At 36.9% G+C, this 21196-nt stretch overlaps 3 protein-coding genes across 8 annotated transcripts; 1 reads left to right on the forward strand and 2 right to left on the reverse strand.

Moving 5' to 3' along the window:
* Positions 2-4055, reverse strand: LOC18788346 (replication factor C subunit 3). 2 transcript variants are annotated; one of them, XM_020568171.1, is made up of 9 exons: positions 3613-4055; positions 2981-3197; positions 2574-2653; positions 2325-2484; positions 1825-1906; positions 1172-1304; positions 994-1057; positions 844-912; positions 2-336 (listed from the first exon to the last, which is right to left on the reverse strand). In XM_020568171.1, exons 1-9 carry the CDS (start codon positions 3806-3808, stop codon positions 237-239), a joined length of 1101 nt encoding a protein of 366 aa, XP_020423760.1. In that variant the 5' UTR covers positions 3809-4055; the 3' UTR covers positions 2-236. The 2 variants fall into 2 exon arrangements, with proteins under 2 accessions (XP_020423760.1, XP_007223184.2); XM_007223122.2 differs by having other exon boundaries at positions 2574-2662; positions 3613-4054.
* LOC18789631 (kinesin-like protein KIN-7C, mitochondrial) lies at positions 4597-15643 on the forward strand. Its single transcript, XM_007225366.2, has 26 exons — positions 4597-5239; positions 5367-5464; positions 5677-5766; positions 5898-5950; positions 6328-6393; positions 6488-6541; positions 6683-6742; positions 7780-7858; positions 8101-8168; positions 8536-8598; positions 8725-8829; positions 9289-9393; positions 9547-9654; positions 9822-9968; positions 10464-10646; positions 10765-10935; positions 11252-11491; positions 11683-11823; positions 11915-12040; positions 12706-12756; positions 12852-12899; positions 12983-13261; positions 13411-14157; positions 14525-14614; positions 14864-14941; positions 15234-15643. The coding sequence occupies exons 1-25, from the start codon at positions 4731-4733 to the stop codon at positions 14882-14884; spliced, it is 3702 nt and encodes a 1233-aa protein (XP_007225428.2). The 5' UTR covers positions 4597-4730; the 3' UTR covers positions 14885-14941; positions 15234-15643.
* Positions 15430-18937, reverse strand: LOC18791820 (aspartic proteinase Asp1). Of its 5 annotated transcripts, XM_020563954.1 has the most exons (10): positions 18861-18937; positions 18474-18770; positions 17565-17682; positions 17245-17474; positions 16755-16985; positions 16503-16641; positions 16221-16415; positions 16039-16111; positions 15866-15953; positions 15430-15782 (listed from the first exon to the last, which is right to left on the reverse strand). In XM_020563954.1, exons 2-10 carry the CDS (start codon positions 18656-18658, stop codon positions 15683-15685), a joined length of 1359 nt encoding a protein of 452 aa, XP_020419543.1. In that variant the 5' UTR covers positions 18659-18770; positions 18861-18937; the 3' UTR covers positions 15430-15682. The 5 variants fall into 5 exon arrangements, with proteins under 5 accessions (XP_020419543.1, XP_020419539.1, XP_007223385.1 ...); XM_020563950.1 differs by lacking the exon at positions 18861-18937 and having other exon boundaries at positions 18474-18839; XM_007223323.2 differs by lacking the exon at positions 18861-18937 and having other exon boundaries at positions 17245-17471; positions 18474-18838.

Below are 21196 nucleotides of genomic sequence, written 5' to 3' on the forward strand. Positions count from 1 at the left end.
CTCTAATTAGAGCCATTAATTATACTCATGGACAAGATTCTCCATAAGCACATTTGCAGATGACACAAGCCTTAGAACTCAAAACTTCCCCAAAATTGCCTTTGAGGTTTCAAAACTAACATCCGGCATTATAACATTGGCATTCTCTCTACTTGAGCAACAGAGTAATGAACCAAAACATTTCTCATAAATATATTGGTAACAGAAATCAAAACCCACAAATTACACGAGCATAACTACTTCGCAGCAGAAACAAGTGCAGATCGAGCTGTCGTAAAAGAAGCTACCAATGATCCAAGTTGCAACCTATCATTGCACCCAAAGGTCAACCTGTACCTGCGATTCAAAATAACTTGTACTGGTTAATGTTAACTGAAGGTCAGCCAGTTCTCACTTTAACCGCATAGTCAATTGGTATTGAACAAAATCCAAAATCCAAAATCCAAAAACTAAATCAAAATTATATTGTATCTTTTAAATTTTAACAACATGGAAGATTAATTAGAAAGCTTGTCGTAATTTTGTTATATAATCTAGAGTATCATATATTTGCAAGCCCTTAAGGCAGCAATAATTTCTGCTAATGCATTATACCAGTTCCATAATGATTATAGCTGCTTGTCCAATTAAATGACTTTACATCTAATGCAAACAATATTATATACGTGAAAATATTGACATTAATTTAATCTACACATAGCCTTTTTGAAGCAAATTGATGCACTCTATCATTCATTATATTGTGAACATGTGTATCCATTACAATATTGCAATACGCTTGTATAGTTCAGAATGAAGAAAACAATAAGCAAATGAAAAAGAGAGTAAGACATGGGCACATACTCTATGTCAGCTAAATCATTAATCAACTGAACTCGAACAACTGGTGGCATCTTAATCTTAAAAACGAACCTATTCAAAGAAAGTAGCACAGATGAGATGAAGCAAGCAAAAATTGTCAGTAACAAATGTAGAAAAATGTGTAAGACTTACATGGTCACTTCTCTTACAATATCTATCAAAGCCAACCCTTTAGTTGTTTTCATATCAGATATTCCTGCAATAAATGAAGTGTAAAATGTAAACACCAAATAACTTTTTCCAGTGGCATACTGCTCTTGCCTATGAGAATAGAATTATCAACAAATAAATAAATAAGATAGTTGAATACGTTTGAAACTCTCAGCAAATGATTCATTCAAAAGCCAGTAGGATATTTGCTCAATGTCTTTGGGCAATGGATTTCCTGTGCAAAGATATACTGCTTCTTCTGTTATCTGCTGCTGTGAAGCCATATGAGTTGACTGTGTACATTGAAATAGGAATCACAGTGTCATTTAAGATCTATTCGTGAAGAAAAAAAAAATCAATTTCATAATTAAAACTGTCCGTTCAAGATTATTTCTAAATCATACTTAAATACAAAATACTTCAAGGAAGTAAGAATAATGCAATTTGTTCTTAAATAAGAAATATTGCCGCCGAAGCAAAATGATTAGAGGAATGCACAAGCAGCAAACTTTTGAAACATTAAACACACTGCAAGAAAAAAATCGGCAAGTCAACCCAACCACAAGTAATTTGAGTTTCTGCTACAACAGATTTTACTTATACAGTCATACTCAATCACATTGACAATATTAGAGACTAAATACAATGACAATATCATTTGATTTCATAAGATTCTAACATAACAGAAAAATTCAATTCTCTAACCTGTCATTTTATGAATCGCTGCATAGCCACACACAGATTTTGCACAGAAAAAGAGAGAGGAATAGACAAATCCACAGAAAAGAAACATCAGAGTAGAGATCTTATAACCTGCAAAATGTTCAGAGCCTTTCTCATGTCACCATTGCTAAGCCGCACAACTGCCGCCAAGCCACTCTCAGACACATCAAGCCTAGTCCAATCCACAAATGTCAACATATCAATACATTTCTGACTGAAGCCAGATAGAAAAAGCAACAACCATCCCGTTCACTAGTGAAACACATTTTATGATTCAATCCCCTTAGCTAGTGAATCACATTTTTAGAGATAACTCTTGATGCATTTAAGGCAAAAATAAAATTAAAAAATCCCCTCTAGCATGAACTTGTTGAACAATGCGTAAGCCAAAAAACAAAAACAAAAACTCCAGCAGTACACCTCTTCCCACTTAAACCTGACTTTGATGAAATGGATATAAATAGTAAACTGCTACAGAGGGGAACCTTGTTTGAATACCAAGGGTAAAATCAGAGCAAAACTCAAAAGCCAACATCTACACTTAGGCAAAATCAGAACACCCAAAAAAATGTGAATAAAACAGTACTTACCCTTCAGTTTCTATAACATGTTTGAGTCTCTCTGAAACATGAAACTCCTCCAGTGGAGCAAATCGAAAACGAGTACATCTTGATTGTAATGCTGGAATAATCTTGTTGACATGATTACAGATTAGTGAAAACCTAGTGTTCCTTGTGTATTTCTCAATCACTACACCAAAAAAAAAAGTATAGAAGGAAAAAAGAATCAGTGAAATAACTTGGAACTGATAAACTCTAGTGCGTTAAAAAAATTCATACCTCTTCGCAAAGCAAATTGAGCATCCTTTGTCATAGCGTCAGCCTCATCCAGCAAGACCAATTTTACAGATGACTTTGCACTGTCACCCCTGAACCCTTGCTAATCAGTTATATAATAAGGTGACACATGTCCAGTGATTATTAAGCTAAAAAGCAAATTATCTTGGAAATTACAACAGACATAATCAGACCATAAGATTAATTTACATGGCTAATTGTTGAACACGACAACATTGCACTTGTAAATAACATGCACCAACTAGATCAAATAATATCACAACGCATAGCCATCTGTGGTGGTCTGAAATCTTACAATCAGAAGAAGGGAGAAAAACAACCAGCAGACCAAACCTGGATATCACCAAAATATAAACTAATAAGATGATTAGCACAAATTGAAGTCTTACCCAAATGAGAAACTCTGTGTGCTAGCAAAATCTTGGATCTGTTGTCGCACAACATCAATACCCCTATCATCCGATGCATTCAACTCCAGAATCATATTGTGGTATTGTGCTCCATAGAGCTTGCGTGCCACAGCAAGAATGGTTGAAGTTTTGCCAGTGCCAGGAGGGCCGTACAACAAGAGGTGTGGCAATCTGTTCTCACTAGTGAGCCTATCAACTATTTAATTCCACCACAAAAAAACAAGATGAACGAATCAATAACAAAACAACTAAAGGGAGGATAACAACTTATAAGCATTGAAATTATCCTCATTTATGCTCTTTATAATTGCAGCAACTCATGCAGAAAATTGAAACATTAGGGAAATGAAGCAAAAACCCTAGGCTCTCCTCATTGATGGTAAGCAAGGGAAAAGTGTGCTTCTTTTCTCTATGTACTCCCTTTCTCAAATATATACATGCATACGAATGTAAACACACAAATGAACATCTTTTCGTTCCCACATTTTTTAGCTAACCAAACATTACAGCAAATAATTACAATGGAGAGAAACTAAACAAGCAAAATCAACAAAAACCCTAGAAAGCGCAACACTTGATATGGCAAATCGTGGGAAGAAGAAATTGCTTACTGGTGTCGACAATGTCGCGGTGAGCGGCGACATCTGCGAGTGACTGAGGACGGTACTTCTCGACCCACGGCGTAGCTTTGCCCTGGGAAGGGGCGGCGGCGACAACGACGTTTTTGCCCATGTTGTTGTTGTTGTTGGGTTTTGGAGATGGGTTGTTATCGTCGTCGATGTCCATGACAGTGATCACCTCCGCCATGGTAGAGTCGACTTCTTAGCTCTTCTCACTGAGAATCGGAGGTTTTTCAGTGAGCCCAGCCAGCAATGGCGCCAACTTGATTTTTGAGCGCGGGATACCCTTTCGTTATTCAATCTAGAAATTGTGTTGTTTGGCCGAAAATAAAAATAAAATCTACATATTGGGCTTTGCTTCTCTGGTAAAAACGTCGTCGTCGCTGTCGGAATTGTTTGGAAAAGAAATACTTCTGCTCATAATCGTCTTTATTAAGCGGTTTATTAGGTGTGACTAGAAAAACAAGTGATTCATGAGGAAGCATATATAAGTTGATTGAATTTAGCAATCGGGTCTAGTTCAGTTGAAAAAGATATTTACTTACAGATAAGAGGTCTTAGATTTGAACACTCCATAACATTTTAGTTGTGTGTGTGTAAAAAATATTCCTATCTCTTAATTTAAACTATCACTTATACTAAAAAATTGGTTGAATTTAATACACTTTTAGCAATTTAGTGACCCACAAATATTTTAAGTTTTTCTATCAATCTCTTTCACTGACCTTTTTAGTTGTCACCTTTAACAATTTAAAAAGCAGTCCCTAACATATAAGTTGCATATCAAGTGTTTTGGAGGTCTTGACTATAACAATGCCAAACTAGTCCCAAATGTTAATGACCAAAGTTATTTGTTTGTTTTAATCTTAAAAAATTGAGGAAAAAATGTTTACAAAATTACTGCCCTGTGTGATAATTATTTTAGTGTCTATTTATAGAGACTATTTTATAAAAAAAGGAAAAAGTTGAAAAGGTCACATTGGCTATCACACACGGCCAAAGACAAAACTTGACTGAATTTAATATATTCTTCCACTAAAAAACAAGGAAAAAGGAAAAGCAGAAGAATCATCGGAAGGGCGTCTTGGACATTTTACTAGGCATTGAAAATGAAAACCACAGGGCGCAGACAAAAGGAGAAGAAATTCAAAGCACCAATACTAAAACCAAAGTATTGTTTTTTGGAGGGAGGAGAGGAGCGCTCAGCCTCTCAAACACCAACAACCAGCTGCACCCAGCAGACGCCAGACAAGGCTCTCTCTCTCTCTCTCTCTCATGTAAACCTCCACTCTCCTCCCACTAACTCTCTCTCTCTCTCTAAACCAGCTTTTCTCTCTCTACACCCAGCAATGTTCTCCGGCGGCACCTCAAGCTCAAGGTCACAAAGATCCTCCATCTCGCCTTTCCGCTCCCGGAAGCCTGCGGGGTCCACAAAGCCCCCTACGGCGTCGTCTCGGCCGGCCACCCCTTCTTCTTCCACGACGTCGTCTCGGCCCACCCCGTCCAAGCCCTCTCTGTCTCCGCCCTCTTCCTCCGCTAGCCCCAACCCGCCGTCCCCGCCCGATGTCTCCAAGTCCAAGGAAAATGTAACCGTCACCGTCAGGTTTCGCCCCCTCAGGTACTGCTTCTTCTACGATTGGGCTGTTACCTACTTCTCCGTCACCGCGGGGTGCTATTTTAGTTTTCTTAAGAAGAGAAATTGATGTTTTTGTTGAAATGTGGGTTTTGACTTTTGGTTTGGGCAGTGCTCGTGAGATTAACAAAGGGGACGAGATAGCGTGGTATGCAGATGGGGATTATACAGTGAGAAACGAGTTCAATTCTTCCATTGCTTATGGCTTTGGTGAGTGTTTTTTTTCCTCACTAATTTTGCATTCAATTATGCTCTTTTTGTTGTTGCTTCAATTTCTGTAGTTATAGACACAAGTATATTTGACTCATAAGCTGCATTTGGAAGTTATGGACTTTGGCATATATTGTTTTATTTGTTTATCGGCGAGTTGTTAGAAACATTTTTTAACTGCCCATCTACTATTTTGGGGGTGAGGGGTGCAGATAAGGTTTTTGGTCCGGCAACAACAACACGCCATGTCTATGATGTTGCTGCACAGCATGTTGTCAGTGGTGTTATGCAAGGGATTAATGGTAAACAGTTTACACTAATGTGGTTTTAATTATTTTGTTGTTTTCTGATGCGGATATTATATAGGAAGGTTAGTATGTAGATGGTGATGGATATCTTGTTGCTGGCTAAAAACTGCTCTGTTTGTATGCAGGTACTGTGTTTGCATATGGTGTTACTAGTAGTGGGAAGACTCATACAATGCATGTAAGTTGACGGAGTCTAGAGTGTTTGCCTAAAGTCTGGAGTTGTCCTTTCTAGGCCAGCATTTTCACTAGCTCATTTTGGACTTTATGGCTACCAGCTGTTCATAAATTTTGCATCTGCAATCCATAGCTGTCTCAAACTGATGCATTGATGCCATTTGAAAAAGAGTCCATGTCATAAGCAGCATTGTTAGTTGTGTTTTCTTTACATTTCACCCCAGTGAAGGGATTCCTTCTTATTCTTCCTGCAGTTTTCTTGCTCATTGTGGGCCTTACTGTGATAGATATCTTACTGTGACAGATATCACACGTCTTTCAATTTTTCAGTGTTTGTAATTTTTAGAAGTACAAATTTGTACTTTTTATTTTGTATTTCAGGGGGAGCAAAAGTCACCTGGAATTATTCCACTGGCAGTGAAGGATGTTTTTGGAATTATACAAGAGGTAATGGATTTCTCAATTATTAATAATCTTATTTTTATATATGTATTGTATTGTATTTATTTTGAGTTTACATAGCCTTTTTATCATGTGTCAGACACCTGGGCGGGAGTTTCTTCTTCGTGTTTCATATCTGGAAATTTACAATGAGGTCAGTTTTGTCTAGTTCCTTTGTCTAAAGCTTTCAGTTGGAATGTGGTCATTGTTGTATATAGTCTTTTGAAGTGTAATTTCATTAGGAAGGGTAGTGATATATTACCGTCTTATTCTTTTGTTCCTTTTGTTTTTCCAGGTCATAAATGACTTACTTGATCCAACAGGACAGAATTTACGAATAAGAGAGGATGCTCAGGTGCTTATGTTCATAAAGGAATTGACACTCTTTTTGTGTGCTTGGCTCTTTCTGTTTTTTTTTGCTCAACGATAGCTCTTGAGAGATCTTTTCCCTTTTGGTTAGGTTTCTTGCATGTTTTTTTTCTTTATCTAAAGTTCTAAACTGACATACTGGAAATTTTGTATGCTATAAATGTAATAATGTGTATGACTCTAGGAGGACAAGGAAATATGAGTATAGTACAGGAAAAATAAGTTTCTGCACATGGAGTTGGCATGAGTATGGTCTTTGGCCACCTAGAGGATTTCAACCTACATAATCATACTTTAGAAATAATTTAGAATATGGCCTTTGGATATAGATAAGTTTTAAAATATGTTTAATGGAAAAGAGACAGTTCCAGTTCTTAGAAATCATCTAATTCATAGTCAATGGTATGGCTTGCCCCAAGCCACCTAGAAAACGGGGGTTGAGTCTCGGAAACTATCTCTCTGGAAACGTGTTGTGTATGTCTTGCCCCTAGACCATGCATTGGTGGGAGTCATGTGCACTATGCTGCCCCTTATGTATAGCCCTAATTCATCAATCTTTGCCTCATGTTGTAGTTATAGTATGTTTAGCATCATCTCTTCCCCTTCTCTCATATGCATGATAGAAATTTTTGGCTCTAACTAGTAGTTTTTTGGCCTATGTATTCTGGTGACAAACTTTCACCTGGCAATTTAGCACCCTTAACTCTGAAAAGAAGAGCGACTTTCTCTTCTTTGATTGATACGTAGTATTATGTTAGTTTCAAGGTTTGTCTTTAAATCATTGATTCCTTTGACATTTACTGAAAACTAAACCTTAAACCATAAATCTTATCACCTGAACTGAACCCTTCAGATCTGGTTCTGATTTAATTTCAAGTAATTTGTATCTTCAACTTGTGCATTTCAGGATTTGTAATTAACATTGACTAAATACCCTCCAGTTCACATATTGTTGGAAGTAGTTAGACTGATTTGCCAAAATTGTTTAACCTTATCATTTGGAAGTTTTATTTTATTGGGCAGGGAACCTATGTTGAAGCAATCAAAGAGGAAGTTGTTTTATCTCCTGCTCATGCTCTTTCTTTGATAGCAACAGGAGAAGGTATTAACATGATTACTTTTGTCTACACGATATGGGTGGAAACTTTACTGGCTCTGCTTAATGTTCGTGTCTGAATCTAATATTATGATTTCAAAGGCATTGATGAGCACTGCATTCCCTTTGTCATTTTTCTACACATTGTTGTTGCTTTTCCATCCCATTCGCGTATTCCCTGTATCTTTGCCAGCCACTGTTTGTGCTGCTGAGCACCTTTAACATTCATTTTTCCCTTGATATTGCAGAACATAGGCACGTTGGTTCTAATAATTTCAATCTACTTAGCAGTCGCAGCCACACTATATTCACATTGGTAACTTTTTTATTTAATTTCTATGTGATAAAGGTGTCTATTCTGTTACACAAAGCCATATTCTGTTAGGTTGGTGCCTTTTTTCATCTAATCACTCTTTCCCATGAGTCTTTTCTGAATTTTTAATTTACTCAAAGCTACTGATTGTTGAAAGGAATTTTAATTTAAATGTAATCAACCATTTAAAAACAAGTTAAATAACCAATTGTAGACTAATTTATAAAAGTTATAGTAATTTGTTCATATGCTTAGCATTTTCTTTGTAAAGCGATGGCAGTGTTATAAGGCTTTCATGAAGTAGCTACTAGATCTTGTATTAATCGCATTACTTTTGGTTCAACTTTTCTAACCTGTAACAATTCTTCAGACTATTGAAAGCAGTCCACGAGGTGAGAATCATGATGAAGAAGATGTCACCTTGTCCCAGTTGGTAATGCCTTTCTCATCTTTGAAATTGCCCACCATAGTTTAGTTGATCTGGCCCTGCAATCTGGTCAAATATTATTTTCATTACAATCTGATGCTGAACCCTATATAATTCAAATTTCCTTGGCAGCACTTAATTGATCTTGCAGGATCTGAAAGTTCTAAAACTGAAACAACTGGATTGCGAAGAAAGGAGGGTTCATACATCAATAAAAGCTTACTCACGCTTGGCACTGTAAGATAATGCTTATTTTAGGCATTGTTGATTTGCGTTGTACTATCTGAAATTAAAAAAGTCCCATAATTCCACCTATTAGCATAATTTTGCCCTTCGTTATTTCGTGCAATAATTTTTTCCAAAATTCGTTTATGCTGCAATGAAATTTACTAAAAAATTCCTAATATTTTAATTTATCATAATAATATAGTGTGTTTTGTTTTGCACAGTTCTCGTTTTTATCATCTATCTGTGCATAATTGTGTATATGATCTCTAAATATGGATAGTTAACTTTGTCATGGTTCTTCGATTACTTATCATGGCATGATGTTGGAGAACTGGTTGACTCCGGCTAAATTAACATGAGGTGTAGGGCTCGAGATTTTTCATTTGCCTATATGTTGCACTGGGCAATAGATGTTTTCAGTGCATTTCTCAGTAACCTTTTTAATCTAATAATTGGCTCTTGTTGCAGGTGATTTCTAAGTTGACAGATGGAAAGGCAACTCATATTCCATATCGAGATTCAAAACTCACCCGTTTGTTGCAGTCATCCCTCAGTGGTCATGGGCGTATATCTGTAAGTTCAATGCAACACTTCTGGATCATCCAGTGTTCATGTTATCAGATTTCTCTTTGGAACCATCCAATTAGTTGTCATGTAAGGTATCTTTTTTGTTAATAGTTATGTGGTTAATGATTCTGGAGAATGTTCTTGTTATGGTGGTTTTAGCTCATTTGCACTGTGACCCCTGCGTCTAGCAATAGTGAGGAAACACACAACACACTGAAGTTTGCACATCGGAGTAAGCGTGTGGAAATCAAGGCTTCCCAAAATAAGGTGAATTGCAGATTTGATTTCTAAAGGCGGTCAAAGAAGGCCGCAAGTGGAAGCAACCGATGCTTTGGTCATTCAGTTTCTTTTTCTTTTCTTTTTAGGCGAAGTGGAGCTAATAGGAATTATGAATACATGTAACTGTTTCCAATCACATTTTTGTTTCCTTTTAGATTATGGATGAAAAGTCTATTATCAAGAAATATCAGAGAGAGATTTCTAGTTTAAAGCAAGAACTTCAGCAATTAAAACGTGGCATGATGGAGAATCCAAATACGGCTATATCTACTCAGGAAGACCTGGTTAATTTGAAGCTTCAGGTTGGTGCTACTACATTGGGAGAGCTAACAAATATTAGCATACTTTCGTCTGTATTTGTTACTGAAGGCTTTGGTAGAAATCAATAAAAATCCTATCCTAAGGTCCTTAAGTTAGATCTTTGAACGAAGTCATGTTCTGTCTTCTAATTGTTAGATTAGAGATGGATGGCTGGGATGCACTGTGGTTCATCTTAGGCTTTCTTCATTTCATTCTCCCATATTTAGTCAGTCTGCTGAAAATTTAAGGACCTTAGGAGGGAAGAACTATCTATATAACAAGGGGCTAGAACCATATGATATATATATATATAATTTTTTTTTTGCCTGACGAACAATATGATAATCTAGATTGGAGTGCAATGTTACAATTCCTTGAGGTGCAAGCTACAGAATGTTTGAAGTCCCTATTGCCATCCATTTAGAACAGCTAATTTTCACTCTGGATTCAGTTGTTTGTTGTTTGCATCTAATAAGTATTGTTTTGTCATGTAAAAGCTGGAAGCTGGTCAGGTGAAATTGCAATCAAGATTGGAAGAGGAAGAAGAAGCCAAGGCAGCTTTAATGGGAAGAATACAACGACTGACTAAACTAATCTTAGTGTCCACGAAAAATACTATCCCACCAAGCATATCTGAACGACCTAGTCATAGACGGAGGCATTCTTTTGGGGAAGATGAGGTGTGGGATTTTCAGCGGTTAAGATGGATTGCAGATTTGCTGAATTGTATTTTGAGTGACATCTATTGGCAATATGTTCCTTGTTTGTTAGATACCATTGACCCATTTTTTTCTGCAGCTTGCATATCTGCCTGATAAGAAGCGGGAATACCTGGTTGATGATGATGCTGGAAGTTATGCTTCTGAGCTTTCAGTGGAAGGAAGGGATGAGATCACTAATCTAGATGAGTTGGTCAAAGATTACAAAAGAAACAAAAGACGCGGAATGCTTGGATGGTTTAAACTGAAAGTAAGTTCCGGTTTTTTCCTTTGACATATGAGTTGAATGTGGACACCATATATTTATGTTGTTTGTTGGAGGAGGACAAAACATAGGATTTAGTTGATAAGATGACATTCCTCTCCTTTTTAAGCTACAATTTATTTTGTCTGCTCTGGTGGGCCATCATATCTGTATATAACTATCTATCTTTAATAATATACACTACTAAAACGTGTATTTTCATTTAATTTATGCAAGAGCAGATTAATATTTCATTCTTAGCTTTCATTGATATTCTATTGATTGAACTCACCTAGACAAAGCTCAAATGCTTTCTCTACAGAAACCTGAGAATGTTATTGGATTATCACCTAGTGCTGATAGTGAGAGCTCTACAAGTGGGTCGCCAGCACCTTCTTCAAAATCATCTCAAAATAGAGTCAAGTTCAGTGATTTGAAGGATGGAGGAAGAAAGTCTGTCAGTAGAAGGGGAGATGATTATACCATTATTGACCCATTTCCGGAAAGAACACAAGCAGGTGATTTGTTTGGTGCGGCTTTTGGAGGTCACCGTTTGCCTCGGGTGAGTGGTCCTTGCCATAAGTAGATAAACATCTGATTCAAGTGAATATGGGTCTATATATAATAGAGAAAAGGACTTGTGTGTGTGCGTGTGTGTATGCATGCAGCTGCTTGAAGTGTGTTTGTATGAAGCATTCAAAGTGTTGCATGAAGATATAATGTTAAGGGATTACTATAACTACTCTTCTGCAGACGGGGTCCACTATTACAGATCAAATGGATCTTCTTCGCGAGCAAGTGAAAATGTTAGCTGGGGAGGTGGCATTGTGTACAAGTTCTCTCAAAAGACTGTCGGAGCAAGCGGCTAGAAACCCTGAAGATTCAGAGCATAGGGTGAGACATCTCTTTAAATCTAAAAGGACAAATGTCTAAATCTGATTGGTATTCCTGTCTGAGTTTTTTATGGTTATTTTGGTTAAAATAGGAACAAATGCGAAAGTTGAAGGACGAAATTAGTGAAAAGAAGCTTCAGATACGTGTTCTAGAGCAACGTATGATTGGATCACTTGACATGACTCCACAAATGTCAAATAACAGCGAAATGTCTCAGGTAACTGTGCATCTTTATGCAGATGGGTTTCAAGAAAGCTGGATGAACTAATTTTACTACATGAAAAGTTTTGGATTGCCAGATGATAATCTGATAACAATATTTCAGGGCTCTACAAAATTGAAAATATGAAAAGGGCGTTGTTCTTCCTTGTTTTACATTCTACTCTTAGAGATTGTTAATATAGTTGAACTTTCTAATACCATTTCAGCAGAGAATGTCCTATGGCTACATGTCTCCTCTTATCATAAGGCCCTTCGGTCATTTTCGTTTGACATGATTGAATTATCTTAATTTAACAACACAAGAAACAAATCATTGATTGGGGGATTAAATATAACAAGATCAATATGCAAGGGACCTAATCTAGAAAAGAAAGAAAAAATCTACTTTCACACAGAAAAATCTACCTGAGCTTAATTGACTATTATTTTAATGTCCTAATTTATTGGTTAAAACTGCATCTCATATGATCCTTCTATTTTTATATAATAACTAATCAGTTTCTGGCCTTTATAGTAGAGGTCTATATTGGTTGTGTTGACTGTCATTTATTTGGTTCCTTAACAATATGCTTCACGAAAGCATTGCTGGTTTTCCAATTTTTATTTAATTATTAATGCATTGTATATGCTTTCTGATCAGTTTGGTACATTCCCATGTAGGCTCTGTCCAAGCTTACTACACAGCTAAATGAGACAACTTTTGAACTTGAGGTTTGTTATTTTTAATCTTTCATAACATATTTCAATTATGAATGCTAAAAATATTCTACTAAGTTGATCACTCTGTCTTGGGATGATCATTCAAGATTAAGACAGCAGACAATAGGATACTTCAGGAGCAACTACAAATGAAGGTAAAATATAAAGATTTGTAATCCCTTTTTATGTACTTGCATTTCTGTCTTTAATTTTTTTAATCATATTGTTACTTTTGCAGATTTCAGAGAATGCAGAAATGCAAGAGACGATTCTTCTGTTAAGACAACAGCTCAATTCACAACAAATTTCTGATAGCGAGGCTACCAGACTAGAGACGTGTTCCAAAGAACTAGTGCAAAAGAACGACGAAGAAAGAGAAAGGTTTGGTCTATGTCAAGAAACTTGTGCTGATGAAAATACACCAACCAGTGTGATGAGCTTAAACAGAATCCTTTCCCTAGAGGACTCCAAAGAGTGCAACAAAGATGCATTTTTGAATTCCCAAATCCATGTACAGGTTATTCTTGTTCTTCCTGGCATCTTCAGAACGAAGACACCCAATATTCACCCTTTGTCCTTTTGATCTTATTCGTTTTACTTGATGGAATGATGATATGTTTTATATTGCTATGTTGTCACCAGTGCTCTTTTAATTTATTTTCTTAGGCTTCTGAAATAGAGGATTTAAAGCAAGACAAGGTGAAACTGTCTGAGGAAAAGGAGGGGCTTGAAGTTCAGAATATGAAACTTTCAGAAGAAGCATCATATGCCAAAGAGTTGGCTGCAGCTGCAGCAGTTGAGCTTAGAAACTTGGCTGAAGAAGTAACCAAGCTTTCTTATGAAAATGCGAAGCTGACTGGTGACCTGGCTGCTGCAAAAGAGGTTCAGTGCCAATCAAACTGTTGTCAGAGGCCCACCTCTTATGATTTTAAGCGAAATAACATAAATGGAGCTCGAGCCGGAGGCCATAAAAAGCCAGAGGATGTAGTTTTGGTCGAGGAGCTACAAAGGGAACTTAGTGCAAGATGTCAAAGAGAAGCTGCTCTGGAAAAAGAACTATCTGAAAGAGATCAGATAGAAGATGATTTACGAAGAACATTAGACAAAGTAAAACAACGTGAAGTTGATTTAGAAAATGAGCTGGCAAATATGTGGGTGCTGGTTGCGAAGTTGAGAAAGTCTGGCATTAACGCTGAGGATGTGTCACTTCAAGGGGTTCATGTACCTGAAAGTTCACGTGTAAGAGTTAGAAATGGGTTTCCGCCATGTAATGTTCATTCAGATGTTATGTTCAAAGACAATGAAATCCGTGAAAACCTGAACGAGATGGGCACATTAGAAGATTTAAGAGCCAGCTATCAGAAAGAAAGGAGAAGATGCAAAGAGCTAGAATGCTATATTTCTAGACTGAAGGTATGTACTTTAGTGATTTTATCTTTGGGGAAAGTACAGATAGCCATCTGCAGTTTACCCCAGTTCCATGAATGATCCGGTTGGTTATCTGTGACGTGTCCCTCTGTGGTTTCAAAAATCTTATTGACTGTCAACGGCAATTGGTCATCCATTTATCTCCACCCTTCCCTTCCTCCCTGAACATGAATGGAATAATACTATGACACATGTTATCATACATCAGGAGCTGTTAATATTTGAAGCTGATCTTATGAATGAATAACACCTCTATGCTAGACATAATCTCATTTACATCATAAAGTCCTTAATTGAGCACTATAATTGAAATATGGATCAAAAAGTGTATAAAAATATTATTAATTTTCAGGGTGAAGATGTTGCTGGTCTGGATGTCACAGCTCTTGAAGAATTGCAGAACCTTCATGTTGTGGCTATAACGAAGATTTGCCATGCAAAGGTGATTCTCTGTTTGCTTTCTACTGATGTGCTTGTTGCGTTAAGTTGATCAACAATTTTGCTGTTTTTTTATTTTCAGTTACACCATAGGTTTTTCAACTCATGTTGGCTATCTTGTTCAGTTATTACACCTGTTTCTTTGCAAATTAGTTTGACGTTGACCTGGTTTTCTTTTCTTTTTTGGCTGACAATGTTTTGGGATTCCTTCTAATCCTTAATTTTTACTGATAATATATCTTATAACAAGCAGTGCGCGAATCGTGTCTTTTAGCACGCTGAGCTCAAACATCATACAGAATCTATTGACGCACGGATTTAGATATTTCAGGTCAGTTTTTTATATGGTTCGTTTTCATTAGCAAATGGGAATTGCTATATTGCTCGTATTGCCCATATTTCTTTTATGAATTATATTTGAGACAGCACTTGTAACTGTAAATGGTGCAGTGCATCTTATCATTTTAAGCGGTTAAAATATTTCATCCGCCGTGGATTTCAAGCTGAGTTTGTGCTCATTGATAGCATGTAAATGGATAATTAGTGTGATGCGCTTTATTGGTTAGTGTGCATTTCTTGAACTTATAATGGTTCTGATGAATCATACACTGCACTTCTTGCAGGTAGTTTGCAGGTGTAATCTATTTTGTACAGAATGGAACAGTAACCGGATTGATTTATGTCTCCAATTACCGACTTCCAGGCACAAATCAAGGAAGAGCTTAGGAAACGATCGTTGAGGAGATGCAATTTTCTTGTAACTTAAAAATTCATGCGACTAGTTAGCAGCAGAGATGGATCAGATCAGGGATATTGCTATACATGAATTTATCCAAACGTATGTATTATCACGTACTAGGGTATATATACCCGCTTACATTTCCCACTTTGTAAGTTCACAAAAGACAACTAGAACTAACTTCTTCTTTCTTCTCTCTGCTAGAGTAGTAGACAAATGAACTATTGTAAAACTCCTGTAACCAAAATGTTGTACGTATCTGCTACATATTATATATATATATTTATTTATTTATTTTGGTCTTTGGTCTTGAAGCCTTCGCTGTATACCGCCTTATTGATCATACAAAGCATAAGCAGGACAACGCTGTTCCAAGATACCCAAATTAGCTACAATGGGCTGAGAATTACCTTCAGAGTATTCACGATCCACACTGAAAAAAAGAGTTCTCTGATGAGAAAACCCTCACCATTTACATAAAAGAGAGAAGGAAATTATGAGATAACGGATCAGGACTTGGGAAGTCTATTGCAATTTGCAGGTGCCCATCCAATTCGCTGGTTTTCATTGTCATATATCAGCATTTTATCTAGCAACATAATGTCTACAGAGAGAAAATAATAGATCAGACTTTGCTCACAGGACAAAAAAAAGAGCCAGAAGGTATTGGTTCTGTTAGTATTCACTACCTCCGATGATATTCAAATTTTCCAGTCCTACTTCAGAGCCATTCAAAATCCCGAAGCACACATTGCCATGTTTCTGGCAACAAAGAAAAAATTAGATATGGGTTTTTCCAGTGTTTTCTTCTCTTAACTAATGGTAGCTGGGATAGAGTTGAAATAAATGGAAAGACAGTTGGGGTGCTCACCGAAACTATAAGATAATCTTCGGGTGATAATTGCAGCTGAACATTCTTGGCATTAATGAAGCTCAGTGCTAAGGGCTTGAAAAAGTTCTTCGCGTCACCAACAGATTTGAAAGGCTTGCGGCCTTTCCAGCAGATTGGAAGGGATTTGTCCTCATTTGTTTCCTTTATTGGCTTTCCATCTAAATCATTTCTTACCTGATTACATGAAACGATGGTTAGTTTTCCATATAAGTTATTAACAATTAACTAAAGGAAGAATGGTCTCCTTTGTTTCTTCCTCACCAGATTAACTACAGCCTTGTAAGCTTGGGAATTGAAATAAGTGTAGGAGCTCCCACTGTCAAAAACAAGAGAAAGCCCCTTAACACCGGTAGACTTTCCATTGAATACAAGTTCTGCTGGTCCAGAGGAGTAGTGATTTCTATGAAATTGGCAAAGATGCATTACACACGAATTAGAAATAATGGTATGTGATCATTTAAGAACACTTAATGCTATATGAGAAGGTAAACAGGATAAATTAAGACTACTCACTCCATGGAATTGCGTGACATTGGTGTCCACATGACCCTAGAAAAAGAGACAAGATCATCCCCGAGAAAAAGAAATCCTCCTCCTTGCCCACTTAGACAGTGACCCACCACATTACGCGTTAAACCCATGCGACTTAGTTGTGACACAATGCTGGCTTTGCCCTTGCCAAGGCCGATGACTCCTGTGGTGGGAGGTGTGTTTGGACCAGGATATTTTTGATCATATCCACACCTGCAGACAACAGGAAGAGAAAACATTATAAGAACTTAACTCAGAAATAGAAAGTGCTGGCACTTTAGTTGCAGGGCATTAACTTAAGTTTGATTTATTTGTACATTCCGAAATGAAACGACCTGAAGTTTAAAAATGGGAAGGCTTACAAAACTAACAAAACCTCAAGATTTCAAATAAATAAATAAATAACATGATCAGTATAAAAATTCTGAAATGCTGGCAACTGATGTACAAAAAGAAAACACTGAATACCCACCCAAAGGCCAAACGAGGACCAAGTTGAGAGCCGTTGGTGAACTTCAGGGGGAAGTAATCGTTGACCATCACACCAAGAGATGATCCTTGATCAGCATATTCAACCTCATAGTCGCATTGATCATCTGGGGTCTTGCATGGGTCGCTTGCTGGTGAGTGGAAGGCAACACAAAGAGGGTCTCCACATTGCAGATGGTTGTTTTTGGGTTTATAAAGATATTCACGGGGCTGCTAATGCACAAACAGAGACAGAAAAACTGAGTTGAGAACATGGTCATTAGAATGTTAGTCTCACAGTCTCAATATCCATAAAAGTTTTACCTTGGTACAACCGGTACAAGGAGCATCACATTGGACCCAAGTGAGGTCACTGCCAGTGTCAATATCGAGGTCGAAGCGCTTGGCTGGGTAGCCTATGTTGATGGACACAGAGTAGTACCTGCGGAGTGAAAATACAATCAAATCTTGAGGTCATTCACCGCATATTGATAAAAAGAAAGAAGAAAAATATAAAAATGGAGGCAAAAAGAAAAGCCAGAACAGAACACCAATTCATAACATCACCAAAAAAAGTATTTTAAAAGCATTAAATTTAATGAACCAAGAAAATAGAAGCTTCAAATTCATAAAAATAATCATGCAACAAGTGGAAAACAATAAACATATTAAAATTGTAATTCTGGCAGGCATATGCGTAGCTCATATGTAGTGCAGGAATACAACTAAACTATGAAGGAAAATGAGTTACCTAAAGAAAAGAAAATGGAAAAAGGGATCGGACCGACAGCTTTTCACTTTTTATACAGTGAAAGATTAAACTTTTTGAGTATGCTATTAGATAAAAAGCTTCCAGAAGAGAGTGAGAGATCTAAGAAAAAGTTCAGGCAATAAAAAAAGAAAAATCAGAAACTGGAAAAGGGTATTCGTAGTATAAGCAGAGGATTAAAAAAAATACAAGGCAGAGTCAACAAAACCGAGCAGTTGTTAAAAATGAAAAAGTGGGTCAAGAAACTTCAATAGATTTCCAACTCTAATAACATGCTTAGTGAATATATGAAAGATTAAAGCTTTAACCCGAAACCAAGTCCAGGAACCCATAATCACACCTCAACAACCAATCAGAGAAATTCAAGAATGAAAAACAAAACAATACAACAAGAATACTTGATAATGCAATAAAAAAAATTGAAAGGAAAACTTCAAACCCCAAAGCGAAAGAGGTAATCATACCCAAGAGGATACACATTTCCATGAAGAGGAAAAACAGCTGAAGAACCAAATTTATTCGCTTGGGCCGATTTTTTCTTGGTCTGGGGCTGATTGGCTGCCGAGAAACAACATGGGAAGGTTACAGACAAACCCAGAATGAGCAAGGCCGTCAATGCAAATACTCTGTTCCTTTTATCGCCACCCATCAGAATCTGTGAGTGGCAGAGAACCTCTATCTCCTTTAGACGACTCGGGTGGATCAAAATCCCAAGAAGGGTTCAAAGCTTTGGGAAATTCTACCCAAAGCTTTGTAGTCTGCTGAAAATCGAAAAATATAAATTTTAAAAAATATAAAAAATATAAAAAAGTAGTAAACTCTGGGGATTCAACTCTGAGTAGAGGGCCTACTGGCGTGTCAGCGTTGGAAATTGGATATTGGAAGTTTCACAGCGGGAGAGAGAGCGCAAAAGACCCGCGTCGAAACCGCGGAATACTTGTCGAGGTAAGATGGTGAGAAATGTCCAGATTACCATCAGATGTTGACTTGAATTTTGGTATTTGGAAGGGCAAATTAGTCATTGGAAATTTGGAAGGAGATAAATGGATCCCACTTGGATTTGGGGTTTTTTTTTTTTTTTTTTTTTGTGAATGGGGTTGAAAGTGAAAATAACAAAAGTCGAGACTTGGAAGAGTCCTTTTGGGTTGGTTTGACTGTTTTATTGTAAAGTGTTTAGATTTTCCTTTCCTTCAATGTATTCTTTTGCTTTATAGTTCTTAAAGATGACTTGTTTTAGGTTAACCTGAAGGTGTTATGTATCAAATCTCAAATGATAATATAAAGTAAGCAATGAAAGGGACAAACTTTGGTTGTCTTTTGTCTCTGCACCAAATTACCAATTAGATGTTGTGGGTTGAATTGATGCTACAAAAAGCTATGTGCATATGCCATGCCATGCCAAGTAAGGGTGGGCACTCAAATCGGCGAACTGGAAATCCGAACCGAACTGCACCGAACCAAACTGGAAAAAAACCGAGTTGACCAAAAAGTCACAAACCGGTCAAAAACCGAACCGAACCGGTTTGGACCGGTTCCAGATCCGGTTCCATGTCTTCAAAAACCGAACCTGGCCGAACTGAACCGGTGAAACTAAAAAAATATATAATTTCAATATATATTTATATTTAATGCTATATTTTTAATTTCACTAAAAAAACCCTAACATTTATCCAAGTTCAATGTCAAAATATCTCCCTTTTCTCACTTTAATATTTATTTTTTATATGAAATTGAATAATTTGTTAATTTTCAAGTAAAATAATAATATTTCAGTTTAGAATTGTATTAAAAAATAATTTAAAAAAATAATTTTTATAATCCGGTTCAAAATCGAACCGGAACCAGAACTGGACCGAAACTGGTTTAAACTGAACCGGACAGTTTTTGAATTTTTTTTATTAAAATTGAACCGAACCAAACCGGATAAATAGTACCGGATCGGTTCTAATTTGAGGTAAAAATCGATCCAAACCGAACCGTGCCCACCCCTAATGCCAAGGATAAGTAGAAAGGCTCCTATCCATTTTGGCTTTCCAAAATAGGGTGCTACTTGAACCCTTATCGTACATGGCATATATATGTCAGTAGGCAATTTGTATTCTAGGTAAAGACCAATTCAAAAAGAGTGTTTAATGGAAAGTCAGATTTTTTGTAGCACCCGTTTGCAAAAAGAAGAGATTATTTTATCTAGGGTTAACTAGTGATTTATTCCCTGAACTTGTATCTACCTTACAATTTATTTCATATTTTTTATTATTTAGAAAATTAAAGATTAAGTTACCAAAAAAAATAAAATAAAAGATATGAACTTTTTTTCACCAATTTCCCCCCCACCGTCTAAATCCTCAACATTTCCTCCAATTTTCAGTTAAAGCATTTAAATTATTTTTTTTTGAAACAATTGAAGAAAAAGAGTAAACCTAGCGCCAACCCATCCCTCCCCTCAACCCGAAGAACCCAGCCCTCATTCTCCTTCCATCTCCTCCCTTCCTCCTCCCATTCCCCCATGACCACCATCCTCCACTCCTAGACCAACCCATACCCCCACGACACTCCCTCCACCTCTTTTTTCTGTATTTTTCATCCCCCGAACCCACCCCACCCCACTTCTCCTTTCGTTTTTTCTTCTCCTCTCATTCCCCCATGACCACCACCCTCCACTCCCAAACCAATCCCTCACCTAGGGATGGTAAAAATCCCCGCAAGGGTGGGTCTCCATCAGGTCCCTGACTCTTACAGGGGGAGATTTCAGGACAAAATGGATATCGAGTACGAGGATCCCCTAACTTGAAAAATCCCCGATGGATATGGGGAAGGGATGGTATTGGCGTCCCCATCCCCGAAGCCGACCCGAAAATATATATGTTTATATTTAAATAATAAATATATAATTATATTCGTCCAATATATATAATATTATTATATTTATGTTTAACACTAAGTTAACCTCCCTTCCTAATTCTTCCTAATCTTCTTTGGAATTTCATATTAAAGTGATTTTGAATAGTTGAATTGAACTTTATGGTTAATTTGGATGTGTTGAATGATAAATTAATATGAAACTTAATGTTAAAATGTATGATAAATTTTTTTTATGCAAAAAAAAAATAAAATTGGGGATTCAGGTCGGTATGGGGGATGGGGATGGGTTCGAGGACGGGGGCGAGGATGAAGAGCAGGAACAGGA

Source organism: Prunus persica, chromosome G1, assembly GCF_000346465.2.
Source record: "Prunus persica cultivar Lovell chromosome G1, Prunus_persica_NCBIv2, whole genome shotgun sequence".
Classification (NCBI taxonomy): domain Eukaryota; kingdom Viridiplantae; phylum Streptophyta; class Magnoliopsida; order Rosales; family Rosaceae; genus Prunus; species Prunus persica.

What these genes read in the sequence shown, in the direction of transcription:
- LOC18788346 (XM_007223122.2), bottom strand. Translation starts at nt 3,808, where the DNA reads ATGGCGGAGGTGATCACTGTCATGGACATCGACGACGATAACAACCCA. An exon ending in CCGCGACATTGTCGACACCA is followed by an intron (nt 3,198 to 3,612) that starts GTAAGCAATTTC and finishes GGAATTAAATAG; the next exon opens with TTGATAGGCTCACTAGTGAG. An exon ending in AGGCTCTGAACATTTTGCAG is followed by an intron (nt 1,305 to 1,824) that starts GTTATAAGATCT and finishes CAATGTACACAG; the next exon opens with TCAACTCATATGGCTTCACA.
- LOC18789631 (XM_007225366.2), top strand. Translation starts at nt 4,731, where the DNA reads ATGAAAACCACAGGGCGCAGACAAAAGGAGAAGAAATTCAAAGCACCA. An exon ending in TTTTTGGAATTATACAAGAG is followed by an intron (nt 6,394 to 6,487) that starts GTAATGGATTTC and finishes ATCATGTGTCAG; the next exon opens with ACACCTGGGCGGGAGTTTCT. An exon ending in TGGTTAATTTGAAGCTTCAG is followed by an intron (nt 9,969 to 10,463) that starts GTTGGTGCTACT and finishes GTCATGTAAAAG; the next exon opens with CTGGAAGCTGGTCAGGTGAA.
- LOC18791820 (XM_020563954.1), bottom strand. Translation starts at nt 18,658, where the DNA reads ATGGGTGGCGATAAAAGGAACAGAGTATTTGCATTGACGGCCTTGCTC. An exon ending in GGAAATGTGTATCCTCTTGG is followed by an intron (nt 17,683 to 18,473) that starts GTATGATTACCT and finishes TTCACTCCGCAG; the next exon opens with GTACTACTCTGTGTCCATCA. An exon ending in AATTGCAATAGACTTCCCAA is followed by an intron (nt 15,783 to 15,865) that starts GTCCTGATCCGT and finishes TCTTTTTTTCAG; the next exon opens with TGTGGATCGTGAATACTCTG.